Below are 15,099 nucleotides of genomic sequence, written 5' to 3' on the forward strand. Positions count from 1 at the left end.
ATCCTCACCAACACTTATTATTTTCTGTTTTTTTCTTTTTTTGTGTGTGTGGTAACCATACTAGTGGCTGTGAGTTGGTATCTCACATTGTGATTTTAATTTGCATCAAACTTTTTTTTAATGCATAGAATTACAGTCTATTTCTTGCCTTCAGGAAGTATTCATTTTGATATATACATCTTTGCAATACATTGCCTGAGCATTTAATTAGTCTTAGATTAAGGCACCTTATTAAACCACACACACACTAATATAATAAGCTTAGTGGCTGATTTGCTTACTTGAAGAAGTCTGTGATAGTAACAGAACGAAAATAACCTATCTCATTTTTACTTTTGCTTTATTCCATGTGCCCTTAATTGTGGTTAGCAGTGCTGTTTTTCAGAGAAGGCAATGGCACCCCACTCCAGTACTCTTGCCTGGAAAATCCCATGGACAGAGGAGCCTGGTAGGCTACGGTCCATGGGGTCGCGAAGAGTCAGACACAACTGAGCGACTTCCCTTTCACTTTTCACTTTCATGCATTGGAGAAGGAAATGGCAACCCAATCCAGTGTTCTTGCCTGGAGAATCCCAGGGACGGGGGAGCCTGGTGGGCTGCCATCTATGGGGTCACACAGAGTCGGACACGACTGAAGTGACTTAGCAGCAGCAGCAGTAGTGCTGTTTTTATTCATGCTTTTTCTTGTTCATCAAAGAGGAAAAGCAACTTTAAGAATATGAACTTTTTGATTGTGCACCTGCATTTGTGAAAGATGGAATGAGAAGGGGATTGTAAAGTAGAACTGGAATGAGTTTTACAACTGAGAGAGATTTCAGAAATCCAGAATGATATTGAAAGGGTAGATTCAGCCACCAGAGGTTAGACAGAAAATCAGGAGTGAAGGAAGCTCTCCTTTGAAGAGTTTAGGATCCTGCCACTCCACGCCACTTCTCCACTCTGCGTGAGACTTCAGGCTGGACAGTGTCCATGGACGCAGTCCTACTGCTAATATCCCTCATGGGGCCTCCTCCAGCACAGCACCTTTCCTCCTGGCCTGATTTGGGTTTGTATGAAACCCTTCCAATGGCTTGTCTCAGTTTTATCATCTTGATTCTAACTCTTAGTATGACTCAGCAAATCTGTCTCCATCCGAATCAATAAACTCTTTGGACTTTCTATTAAAGCAACTCTCCACCTCTTTTGATTTCTGTAATACAATTTGGAATTCATTCAGAAAAACACTTCTGGACAACCTCAAATAATCTACTACTTAAGAGGTATTATCAAATACTGGGTATTCAGCTAGAAAATAACTTAGAGTAAATTGATCTTAGCTTTAAAAAAAAAAAAAAGATGGATACTAATAATGGCATTAGCAGTGAACCAGAGTTGTGTTTTGTGTCAGCCACCCCCATGCCCACCATTGCCACTCTATCAGAACTGTCTGACACATCTGATTGTGCTTGGTCATGGCCACACCACTCAACTCATCTTAAAACGCATCATTCAGCAAGAATTCTGAACGTTTCTGAGCATATGAGAGAGGCATAATGTCAAATAGAATTTGAACATACAGATGTTCCTGGTCTGTTTACTCAGTTATAGTAAATAAAGACATATACGGGTTCAGTTCTTCAAAAAATGAAATATAAACATAGCTAGTTATCTTGCTCAATCTCTACGATACATGCCACGTACATGCCTTTATAATTAATTCAACAAATACTTCTTGCATTTGTGATCAGACATGATTAGTTCACAGACAAACTCTGTCTTATGGGAAAGATACTATAGGTCCAAACCTGAAATATGTGGTTTCTAGGGAAAAACTGCCTGAGAGATCCCTGCTTTCTTATAAAACGTAATGGTAAGTGATACGATGTCAGGAATATCAACATAATGGCATTGATATGTGATCATCCCACATATCTGGCTGTCCGTGAAATATAAAACTCTGGGCTCATTCACTTAATAAGCATTTAATGTGCTTGTCACAGGCACTGTGAGTCAGCACTTTATGTTTTATAGTGGAAAAGCAGGAGCAAATTTACCCTCCCAGAGCAACCACACAGGTAGAGAGACAAACATTAAACAAAGACAAGCACAAACGAATACATAATGATAAGTATTGGTGATAGGTGTTATGGAGAATAAAACAGGGTTCTCAGGCAATAAGATAACTTAGATGAGTAGAGGCCTGGGGATAAGAAATTTAAGCCAAATTTTGAAGGATAAGAGGAATTTACTCAATGAATATAGAGAGTAAGGGAAAGTTCTAGAAGAGAAACAAGCACATGAAAAGGCTCAGGGGTGAGAAGGAGCTTGGTGTGTTTAAGGAACTGGAGGAAGGCCAGTGTGGTCGGAGCAGCATGGAGAGGGGTGCCAGGGAGGCTCAGGAGACAGGCAGGGTACTGTGAGGAGTTTGCCTGAAGGAGCACTGGGCAGGTATGTAAGAGCATCCTGTAGGCATGAGATAAAATTCAACATGCATTTAAAGCTGCTATCTGGATAACTGATGGCACGGGGGCAAGAGAGGTCATGGTGTGACTTAGGAGGCCGTTGCAGTGGTTGGACCAGTGACCTTGTGGTGGAGATGGAAAGAAATCTTGCTCTGTTTTAGAGATAAAGTCAGCAGGATTTGTCTAGAGATTGGTAGATAAATAACATGAAAGGTACTTGGGCCTCTTCCCCTCAGATCCTACCTTAAGTACAGGTTAAACTGTAAAGTTGTGGACAGCTGCATATGTCTTCATTAATCCATTGGATTATTTAATAGTTTATTTACCCAGCAAAAATTCATGACGCTCTTTCTGTCTGCCAGGCAGTACTTCTGTAAGGCACTGAAGATACATTGTTCCATCATAGATGTCTGCCCAAAAGGCCCTTGAACCATTGATTGGCTTGAAAGGTGAAAGTGACAGTGAAAGTCGCTCAGTCGTGTCCAACTCTTTGCGACCCCATGGACTATACAGTCCATGGAATTCTCCAGGCCAGAATACTGGAGTGGGTAGCCATTCCCTTCTCTGGGGGATACTCCAAACCAGAGATTGAACCCAGGTCTCCCGCATTACAGGCGGATTCTTTACCAGCAGAGCCACCAGGAAAGCCCATTGATTGGCTTGTTTGACTGTATATGTTAGATGTGTTAAGAAGGCCTAACTTTTCAGTTGTATTCCATAGACTTTGTTCCCTTAGCTCAGTGGTTCTCATCAAGGGGGCCTCGGGGGAACCTTGGGTGACTGGTGGAAGCAGTGGGGTCAACACACTGACAAGGTAGTGTCACTGGCACCTGCTGTGTGGCCTGGTGCCAATAGTCTTGGCATTCAAGGGACATTCCACATGGTGAAGGATTGTCTGGCCGAAAAAGCCAGTAACGCTCCTGTAAATAAACCCTGATCAGCTTCACTCTGACCAGCCCTTCCCAGCATCTGGTCTGACTTTAATCCAGGATTTAAGAGAGATATAAGTGGGAATGCCTTTATGTCACTGTGATTCCCAGTCTTTTCACGTGATCCTTTGGGCTCTCCAGACATCTTTGACCTGCCCTCTCCTGCCCTCCAGGTTGTGTCTAAGGGCAACGATTAGGGCAGCACAGTGAGAACTCGCAAACCTTTTTCTCTCATGTTGTGCTCTCGGAAAAAGCCCTTAACCTCCACTGCTTCAGTGTCCTCATGTGTAAAAATGGAAATGCTTGTATCTGCCTCATGAGGTTGTTGGGTTAGAACCCGAAGAGACTTAGAACAGTACTTGGGCACCCAGTGGATGTTTGTTGTTATTGTTCAACAGTGTGAAAAGCAGTGTGCCAGGCACCTTGCGGGTAACACATACAAACACGTCGGCGTCACAGCTTCTACCCTGGAGATCACTGGAGCACACACCCATCACCTAGATGCAAGGGAGCACGTGGAATGTTTTGGGACAGGCAGGCAAACATCTGACCCTGGTGATTCTTTGCTAACATGACTCCTGCCGGCTCTGCTCACAGCCTTGGGTTTCAGGTCTGGTGGCCTCTGCTCATTGGGTTTGTTCTTCAGCTCTATACTTAAGAGTTCCAGAGGGAATTACTCCTTTTTTCCCTTAGAGATACTCCTGGCCCTGCCTTGGAGACATTGCCTCCTCACCGTGCATCTGCCATGCCCTGCTCTGGGCTCCTGTTTCCCAGTGTGACTGCAGCCTGAGCTCCCTAGGTTTTGCCCTGCCACCTCAGGCAACAGTCCCGTCTCTACATCAGTGCTGGCTCCTGACTCAGTGTGGCCCCGTTTTCCCTCCCAAAGCCCAGTCTTGGACATCTTGGACTCCAGCTGCTGCTCAGTGTCATAGTCAAAGCTATAATCCTTGTGAAATTTAATGTTCTATTTAAGATGAAACTACTTTTAAGCATTTCTGATATAACTCACAAATATACTAGGAGCACAAATCATTCTTGCTGGATAACAGAGAATGATTCAGCATCTCAATAAATAACAAAAGCAACAACAAAAATATTCATCTCTAAGATACATGGAGCCTCATCTTTTCATATTTCCAGAATTATCTTTTTTTCCTGTAAGCTCTAATGTTCTGGAGGTTCATAAATGATAGTTAATGATTCAAATATATAATTGATAAACCTCATGTCATACAGATCCCTAACATCAATTTATTTACAAAATCTCTAATTAATTTAACAATTTATTCATCAGACTGATTTAATTTGTGAATTTTATGAAACATGACACACTAAAAATTTCCCAAAATCTGTAATAACTCCTGCTTAATTTTGTGCTCCATTAAACAAGTAATGTGAGTATAGAAAAAAGTATAGTCGTTTCTTTTTAAGGCGTTGTGTTCTATTAGAACTCCATTTTTGCCTTCTCAGACGTTTGTCATACATATAGTCAAAATGATAAAATGGCTTCACTGCACAAGGATATTTTTAAATAATGAGAAAAATGAATGCTAGAAAATGAGAAAGAGTACTCTGAGACAGTTGACTACTTAATCTCCAACTCAATATAGAACTCTATACCCCTTATATTTATGTGTTTAATAGTTATACCAGATTTTTCAGTATTCTTCTTTAGATATGAACCCTCAAGAAATAAAACCTATTATCATGTGTAGCTAAATTTTAGTGGGATTTATTTTTTCTTTTTAAGCTCATGTAAATTCTAAACTTGTAATAGTAGATGGGTAGCATAGTTTTCTGACGTGGTTAATTCCTTTGATCATTATTTCAGTACTCATTAATTGAATTAATGTTATGTCTTAGTTGCTAGGGTAGGTACTAAGGTAACAAAGATCAGTAAGTCCTGATCCTAGTATTAATAATTTAGGATCCAACAGTTCTCATGGAGCAGATAATCTATTTAAGGAGCTGCTATATATACAGCAGCAATTTGATTAATGACAGTAGACTTTTTAATTAATATTTGTTAAGCACGTTAATAATCCAAGATTGTATGTAATATATACAGATTTTCTTGGTACCTGTGGTCAGAAACAAGGATAAATGTGAGTATGCCTCATATTTATGTTGGTCACATTCAAAGAAAGAAATCTCACAAAACTGTTATCATCATTATAGAGACAGTAGATTTGTTGGAAGTACTTTCTCTCTAATATTTAATTACTTTGTATTATAATTTGTCTAGGGCACAAATTATCATAGATTATAACTGGGAGGAAAGCTTAGCTGTGCCAGTAAATGCAGTTTTATGTATATGTAGCCATAGTTTTCATAACAAGCTCCTGTGACGCTTTTTTGTTGTACAGGAATTTTTTTTTCTGTTTTCCTTGTGTTTATTTTTTAATTGGAGGAAACTTGCTTTACAGTGTTGTGTTGGTTTCTGCCCTACGACAATGGCATAGCTATCTATCTATCTATCTCTCTATCTCCCCTCTGTCTCGAGCCCCCCACATCCCCGCCTCTCACCCCTCTGGGTGGCCACAGAGCCCCAGGCTGGGCTCCCTGTGTCATGCAGCAGCTTCCCGCTAGCTGTGCTACACGTGGTAGTGTATATATGTCAGGGCTACTTTCTCAACTCCTGCCACCCTCTCCTTCCCCCACTGGGTCCACAAGTCTGTTTTCTACATTGCACCTATCAAGCTTCAAATAATTGTAGGTGTCCATTTTATATCTAAAAATAATAGAATCAAAAGTTGTAACTTCACCATTAAAGAACTTACAAATATCCATAATGCAATGGAACTGGGGGAAAGTTACATAAACTTGCAAATCTATAGTTTTTAGTATCACATCTTTACATTTAGGAGAGGAAAATACAGAAGAGAATAATAACTGGTGATCTCTAGAAAATGTTTTCATTTGATGTTTCAGAATTTATTAAGAAAAAAAAAAAAGAACAGCGACAAAAAGCCAATTTTAGGGTAATTTTATCTCACACTTGCATACAGCAAGCCTTATACCTTCACCCTATGCTTGACCAAATGACTCATCCCTTCTAAACCTCTGGAAAGATGGACAGTGTGATGACTGGAAAAGCTGTACTGTGTAGTGATGCCGAGTGTGGGCTGTGGCATGGATGGCCCGCCTGTGCCACGCAGGGCTGTGTAAAATTGGGCAAGTTACTTAACTTCTCTGTACTTCCATTTTCTCATCAATAAACTGGGCTAGTAGTAAAACCATCATAAATTATGAGAATTTCTCAATGAATTTAAAGCTTAGCACACTGTGTGGCACATGGTAAGCACGTAACAAATGTTAGCTATTTTAAGATTAAACTCCAAAACACAAATTTTCTTTTAAAATCAAGTCAGATCATAATAAGAAAGGAAGAATAACTGACAAATACATAAGAAAATGATTCATTTCACTCGTAATAAAATTCCTATTAACATGAGCTAACTTTTCCCCAATTAGATAGGCATTTTTTTAATTGACCATAACCATCATTAGTTATATTGGGGGCCTGTCAGTACTTTCACAGTATTGGAGGTGCAACGATTTGGGAGGATAATGTGCCTTCCCAACAAAGTTGGGATAGTTTGTCTTCCCAACAAAAGTTTAAATGTGGCCACTCTTTGACGCAGTAATTTTACTTATAAGAATTTATCTTTTAGAAATACTCTCAAAGATGCACACGGTCATGCACGCATGCACACGCACTGCTTAGTTTAATAGGGGGAAATTGCTTCTGACATGAAAGAGTGCCCATGATTTAATGTAAAATGAAGAACACAATTAACCTAATTTTTGTGATTGCAAAATTGCACTTTAGTGAGATAAGTGTTCCTTGTGTGCGTTTGAAGAGGGAGAAGTATAAATGTCAAAAGACATACAAAAAATTGAAAGGACACCCATAAAGTTAAAATTAGTTTATTCTGGAGAGTGGAATTGGGATCAAGAGATAGGAGAGGACTTGGTATGTTTCCATATATTTTAAATTTTACTACAAAGTTTTGTGACTTTAAACTTTAAAATCATTGTTTAAGCAGGGAGAAAAAAAAAAGTGTAAGACAGAGAATCACCACTTAAGGAATTCTGGCCCCAAATCATTATGTCTGTCAGACCTGGAAAAAAAATGAATCCCAAAGAGAGTTACATCGCCTTCACTAGAGAGCCTGGAAGTCCATGATTTGAATGAACTTCCTAGAGTAACCAAATCCAGTTGCTGAGCTGTGGGAAAGTCTTCACTTTATTAAAGAGGGCAGACAGATAGACTCCTTCCGAGTTGGAAAGGGATCACCGCTGACTCCCAGGACATTGCCAAAGCCTGAGTCTTAGTTTATTGGTGAAGACTTGGACCCTATAAGGAGATCAGGGTGTTTTTACATGGAAAAGTGAGCACTCAGCCCCCGAGTGACATGCATTTTGGAAGGCCACCTCTAGCCCACAAAGACGTGTTCATTGCAGTTTAAAAAAACAATATCCTCCAAAGAAATACAGCCTGCAAATTCACACTTTACATCCATGATATGTATCATCTTCTCTTTCTGTTCAGAATATACTCCTGAATGGTTGCACACACTTTGTCAGACCTTAGTTAATATTTAGAGAATTGATGAATTTCAGAGAAACCACTTTCTATGAGAGATGTGTCTGAATATTTTTATGGTGTATAGAAAAGTGTGTGCCCAGGATCTGGTGATGTGTAAGCAAATAGGAAAATGTTTAGATGAATATAAATCAGCCATTATGGAGTCTTTTGTGTGTGGATCACAATAAACTGTGGAAAATTCTGAAAGAGATGGGAATACCAGACCACCTGACCTGCCTCTTGAGAAACCTATATGCAGGTCAAGAAGCAACAGTTAGAACTGGACATGAAACAACAGACTGGTTCCAAATAGGAAAAGGAGTACATTAAGGCTGTATATTGTCACCCTGCTTATTTAACTTCTATGCAGAGTACATCATGAGAAACGCTGGACTGGAAGAAGCACAAGCTGGAATCAAGATTGCTGGGAGAAATATCAATAACCTCAGATATGCAGATGACACCACCCTTATGGGAGAAAGTGAAGAAGAACTAAAGAGCCTCTTGATGAAAGTAAAAGAGGAGAGTGAAAAAGTTGGCTTAAAGCTCAACATTCAGAAAAAGAAGATCATGGCATCTGGTCCCATCACTTCATGGGAAATAGATGGGGAAACAGTGGAAACAGTGGCAGACTTTATTTTTGGGGTTTCAAAATCACTGCAGATGGTGACTGCAGCCATGAAATAAAATGACACTTACTCCTTGGAAGGAAAGTTATGACCAACCTAGATAGTATATTGAAAAGCAGAGACATTACTTTGCCAACAAAGGTCCGTCTAGTCAAGGCTATGGTTTTTCCTGTGGTCATGTATGGATGTGAGAGTTGGACAATAAAGAAAGCTGAGCACTGAAGAATTGACGCTTTTGAACTGTGGTATTGGAGAAGACTCTTGAGAGTCCCTTGGACTGCAAGGAGATCCAGCTAGTCCATTGTAAAGGAAACCAGTCCTGAATGTTCATTGGAAGGACTGATGTTGAAGCTGAAACTCCAGTATTTTGGCCACCTGATGCAACGAGCTGACTCATTGGAAAAGACCCCGATGCTGGGAAAGATTGAAGGCAAGAGGAGAAGGGGACAACAGAAGATGAGATGGTTGGATAGCATCACTGACTCAATGGACATGAGTTTGAGTAAATTCCGGGAGTTAGTGATGGACAGGAAGGCCTGGTGTGCAGCAATTTATGGTGTTGCAAAGAGTCAGACGCAACTGAGCGACTGAACTGAACTGATGGAGTCTTATTTTAATATACTTTATGTTTTTATAATAATTTATTATACTTTATGCTATATAATATGAAAACCAATATTCTATATGAACATTGGTGCAAATCTATTGATGCCTAGTTTTTTCTTCTTTTTTAATGTAATCTTGTCTTCACAGAGTTACTGGAGGTGAACTGTTTGAAGACATAGTGGCAAGAGAATATTACAGTGAAGCTGATGCCAGGTAAGTGACTTGTCCTGAACAAGACAGAAGACTCAGCACTCATATGATGGTTGTTCAGTATATCTCTACAAACATATCATGGTACTTAGGGTTATGAGAATCTCATAATATCGTCTTGGACTTTTCGCAAGTTCTCTCTCTCATAAGGATTTTCAAGATGGTTCTTTGGGGGAAAAAAAAAACAACTATGAATCTGATGTAAACTTTACTTTTAACTAGTATCTATAGTTAGAATATAATTTATTTTTTTAAAGCCTAACTGGAATGACTTCTGATAAAGAAATATACTTTTTATCAAAGTTATGTGAATAAAAAAGAATTGAAACCCTCTGGTCTCTAGATGCTAGGCTTCCCAGCATGATAACCACTAGTCACATATGACTGTTTTTTAAAAAATTTATTTTATTGAAGTATAGTTGATTTACAGTGTTATATTAATTTCTGCAATACTTTGCAATACAGCAAAGTGATTTTTTGTATTCTTTTCTACCTTAGTTTATTACAAGATATAGTTGGAATGAATATGAATTTTTTAATATTGAATATGGTTAGATAGCATCACTGACTCAATAGACATGAATTTGAGCAGACTCTGGGGATTGTGAAGGACAAAGAAGCCTGGAGTGCTGCAGTCCAAGGGGTTGCAAAGAGTCAGACACGACTTAACAATTGAATAACAGCAGCAATTGAATATAGTTCCTTATGCTATACAATAGGGCTTTGTTGTTTATACATATGACTTTTAATTTCAGATTCAGTTACTTTAAAAAGTTCAGTTCCTCAGTTGCACTAGCCCCATTTCAAGTGCTTAATTACATGAGTGCCTAGTGCCAACTGACTGGATATAGCAAATATAAAGCATTTCCCTCATCACAGAAAATTCCATGAATAGCCCACGTCCAATCAGAGATCATGAACAGCAACAGACTCCAAAATCCCCAGTGGTCTCCTTAAAACATTATGAACTATTTAACTCTTTGGAGATTTCATTAAAGTCCTTGGAACTCTCACTTGAAAAAATAATTACTCAGGTACTTCAGAGGGTTCAAGATTTCCCAATCTTGTTAATTGGCAACATTTTTACAAAAGTTAAAAATGGCTAACATTTTGTCTCATTTGAGACTTCCTAGGCTATACAAAGGCAATGTTTTTGGAGTGAAGTAACATTAATTTACTTGCTGAGACATTACTTAGACTGCATGGTGTTAATTTCCTTGGCATTTCTTATATATTCTGTAGTTAGTACTCATTTTGAAAAATCTGGCCTGAGTGGTTAGCTCCTTACTAGCCATGTAATGAGAGGTTATGTGTATTCAGTTACGGTGGTCTGTGCCTGCCTGTCCTGTCCGTGCTCTCAGAGCTTCCCAAGGCTGCTGCCTCCCTGGTAGCCTGGCCCAGGGCATCAGTCAGCCGGTAGCAGGCCCCCGTCCCTCCAAAGTAACACATGCATACCCAGGCTCTGCTGAACTTCCCATTCACCTTCTTGGTTTAATGTTACTGTTCATGACATTTTGTGAATCTTATCTGTACCTGACTACACTCTTTAATTTTTTTAATGGAATTTCTACTGCCAAAGTCAAATCGAAAGTTCCATGTCACTTAAGATGAGTGAATCATCACTTGTTCAGTTTAAGCCAAATCCTCCCATTAGGCCTCTGAAAAGCACTTCAGAATAGCCTTGGAAGTAACTATTTTCCCACTTGCCAAGAGAATAATGTTTTTTATGAAGGTAATAAAAAAAAAGTTAAGAAATTTCCTTTATTTTGCTTTTCAAAGTTATTTTAAACAGGTTGTTATTGTGTTTCAAAATACTGGTTGAAATTAGAGACTATTTTCAGCCCTAAGATAACAGGGTAGACCCTAAGTCTTGGATCATTTAATATACATGCTTATATTAAATTTTGAAATTTACTATAGGATACAGTTTAGGGTAGGTCTCACACATAATGAAGGAGAAGAAACATTCTCTTGTCAACCATATGCATAAAGAGCAAGTAACTTGTAGAAATCTGTTTAGTACTAGCCCTCAAGAAGTTAAGAATTGAATTCATTCTCACTAGTCACATATGGTGAAGCTTATTTAATATTAATTATTGTTTACTTCTCTATTTTCTGTTATTCATTAGGACTAAAAACTTATACCAATGGCTTGAGATGAAAGAGTAAATTATTCCTAACAAGAAGTATAATGTGAATATTACTATAGAAGGAAGAAAAGCTATATGATTAGCAAATAATTACCAACAGTCCAGGAAGCTGTATAGTCAAAAACAACCAATCTCAAGCTCTTTTAGTGGTACCTTAAATCGAGTGAGAGCTAGAAAATCACAATCATGATCATTGTGACACTTAATTTTAATAAATCAGATAGATGATGATTACTTTTTTTAATTCAGTAATTTACTTTGGAGTAGTAGTATTTTATACATTAAATGATTGAAAATGTCCTCGCTAAAGTGTTTGCTTAATCCTTGACTGAGTGAATGTAGTTCTGTAATACACCTGTGTTTGAATCACACAGTGAACTTGTACAGAATTCATCAGTGTGATATGTCCTATGTTACTGTATGTCAGATGACAGCTCATGGGACCTTATCGATGCCCATCAATGATGTCTCCCCTCTAATTTAGTTAGCAGTCTATTTGCCGTAGCATAAATTGTACATTTTAACATAGGAATAAAAGTTTTCTCTCATTGAGGTGATGGAAATGTGTCAAACAACCACCAGTGCTCCAGGGGATTGAAAATTTTATTTTTACTTTTTAAGTTTTTATTCCTTCCCCAAAGTATGGCTATACTAAAGAGCGGTTTTTTTAATACCATGGATTTACTTTAAATTCTCCTTCTGTTACTGGAGATGTGCATTAGTTTTCCTATTATGTATTATATAAGCAGCACCATTTGTAAGTCAAAATGGTAAATGTCTCCCTCCATTATTTTTAACCCTTGTCTCACCTGCCACTTCATTTGTGTTACCCTCTTGTTTCAACACCTATGTTTAATTGTGACCTCAGATTTTAAACAGTTTAGATGTGTATAAGAAATACCCATAAATTTTATTTCACTAAAGAATTTTCCCAGAACATTGTGGGAATTATTTACAAAATTTCCTAGAATTATTTATAAAAATTTTCTCCCTGAATATGGAAATTTTGACTTCAATAAACAAATGATTAATAGAGTTGCAATGAAAGAAAACACAGCTCAAATTGTTTTGTCTGAACATGTCACAAATTCTGTGTTGGATGTCATTTTTGTTACTGCCAGAATTAGCTTTATCCAGCATTATTTAATTCCAGTGTAAAGCTAAAAAATGTGGAAAATATAATTTTCGTTCATTGTGTGTTTCGTTCAGATTTTCATTTTATTTTGTATTCAGTGTGATTCTGTGCCTTTAAAATGTTCTCCCTTCCATTCTGCCCTTGTATCTTTGCAGTCATTGTATACAGCAGATTCTAGAAAGTGTAAATCATTGTCACCTAAATGGCATAGTGCACAGGGATCTGAAGGTCAGTATATGGAGTCCGTACATCTGAATCAGAGGAAGTGTTTTTTTGTTTTTTTTCTGGGGCAAGGGCAGAGGGTGGGTGCTGTACAATTGTTCCCTTGCCTTTCCCAGTTTTCCCTTAAAATGATTAAATGATGATATTGCATGACGCCTCTTTCAGTTTGCTCATCTACAGGCTAAATATACATCATAGCAAAAAGGGAAGGACAGCACTGGAAACACAGCTCTTAAGGTTCCGAGGAATTAACCACAGAGACGGTTTGGGGGCAGGCTTTCCTGAGATGTCCAGCATTGGCCTGGAAATAACCCTGGCCTGTGATGTATGTCCGCCTGTAGAGCTAAACACCACTTCTGTTCTGAGACCATGGGTTGCTGTAGCAGAACAACTGGTTCCTCATTGCTCCATTTGAGTCTGATGAACCCTCAGGCAAGAGATAATAATTGCCAGCTAAATTAAAGCATGCGAAGTTAATGATTTATCAAAAATTCATTACGTATCCTAATTTAACCTTAATGGAGCCTTGACTGCTAATGTGACAGCTTTCAAATGATACGAGAAAAATGGGAGAGAAGAGGAAACCACTTTTTTTGTGTGGAGTGAAGGTGGAACACAAAATCTATAAAAACTATACTTGTGTTCCAGTTCATTTCCTGTGAGGATTTATCACCAGGAAAAGAGGTCCTGAATTGAATGTTTTTAAGATGGATTTTTCTAGAACAAGTGAACCTACATTTTGGCCCACATCTGGCAAGATCCTGATTGTCCTGAGGTAGTAGTCACTCGACTCGAGCGTATGTTTACGTGACTGAAGATGTTTAAACACAACCCCAGTTGTCTGCTAGTTTTGCACTGTAACCCAGTCTCTCTGAGGGTATACAGACAGTGAGTGTAAGCTTGGAACTAACACACGCCCCCTGGTGTTTGCATGCAGTCATTGCATTCAGCAGATCCTGGAGGCTGTGCTACACTGCCATCAGATGGGCGTAGTCCATCGGGACCTGAAGGTGAGTAATGCCCTCGGAGAAGACAAACCGCCACACGACTCTAATGACTGTTCAGCTGCAGTTACGCCTGTGAAGGCAAAAACATGAGCCATAAAGCTGTGCGGACTCTTTCCAACACATAATGAAAACACTTTCCCTCGCCACAGTTCTCTAATGCACAGTTGAGACTTATACAAATCCCATTTCATCCAGAGAGAAATCATTTCCTAACATTTACAATAAGCAGGTTATATTTTCTTTCTCCAAAGACAGGATACAGCATATAATGTGACTTTGAGCAGGACTGATGATCTCCTCTTCTCTTTAAACTTGTTCTGTGAACGTTTGGCATGTTTGTTGATCAAACTCATACTTTATGTACCTATATTTTGTAAGTGGTTATCAAAATTATAAAGTAAATAGAGATGAATGTATTAGGTAGATTTCTGGCCCATGAGATTGGTGCTAAAGGCCTCCATTATGGGTAGTAAAGTCTTTTTCCCTTAACATTAGTCCCAGGAATTCTGAGGACATTGAGTCTTCCTGTTTTTTATTTATTTATATTTCTAAGGGTCAGGATACTATTGTGTTTTAAAACAGATGGAAAAAGGGTAAAACAAATCTTATTATCAAATAGTATATATGTAACATATAGCTACATACTAGTACTTTTAAGACTTGACTCAGTTTCTGATAACCATTGAGAATGAGAAATGTTTAGATCATTTAGAAATTAAACATTTCAAAGATGACTCTCTTGTTCTTAATTCTCTGACCTCTTCTCTCAGCATTCTAGCTTTACTGATGACATTTCAGAGAAATTGTGAACACTTAGAAATTTAAATGGAGGAAAAATCCTGGGTGGGCAACATAGCGCATGGGATCACCGTGTAGCTGCGATTTTGCATTTGAAACCTCAGCCTTTTCCGGGCTTCAGTACAAAGGTGGCGAAGGGTAAGTCAGAATGTCTTAAACTGTGACGTGTGCAGGACCTAGGCATACTGCCTTTGTCACAGTGCTTTCCACTCATTTTCTGTGTTCCAGAAGACTATTTCTTCAGGGATTCACAGAAAGTTGCTTGAAGATGTGATCTGTAAGCAAAACATTGCCTTTTCTAGAACCTTCCTTTGATTTCAGTTTGAGTCTGAGAGCTTGTTCTTCTGGAGAGCCGAGGTAGAATTGTGTCCATCTGCTAAC

General features: G+C 38.6%; 1 protein-coding gene across 20 annotated transcripts in view; it reads left to right on the plus strand.

The window, feature by feature from the left end:
• CAMK2D (calcium/calmodulin dependent protein kinase II delta) overlaps window positions 1-15,099 on the plus strand; it is a 315,281-nt gene that overhangs the window by 223,669 nt on the left and 76,513 nt on the right. For all 20 annotated transcript variants that reach the window (XM_040237414.1, XM_040237411.1, XM_040237427.1 and 17 more), the window contains exons 5-6: window positions 9,344-9,409; window positions 12,847-12,919. In XM_040237414.1, the coding sequence (XP_040093348.1) occupies window positions 9,344-9,409; window positions 12,847-12,919 (139 nt within the window). The remainder of the gene's footprint in view (window positions 1-9,343; window positions 9,410-12,846; window positions 12,920-15,099) is intronic.

Source organism: Oryx dammah, unplaced genomic scaffold, assembly GCF_014754425.2.
Source record: "Oryx dammah isolate SB20612 unplaced genomic scaffold, SCBI_Odam_1.1 HiC_scaffold_3, whole genome shotgun sequence".
Lineage (NCBI taxonomy): Eukaryota > Metazoa > Chordata > Mammalia > Artiodactyla > Bovidae > Oryx > Oryx dammah.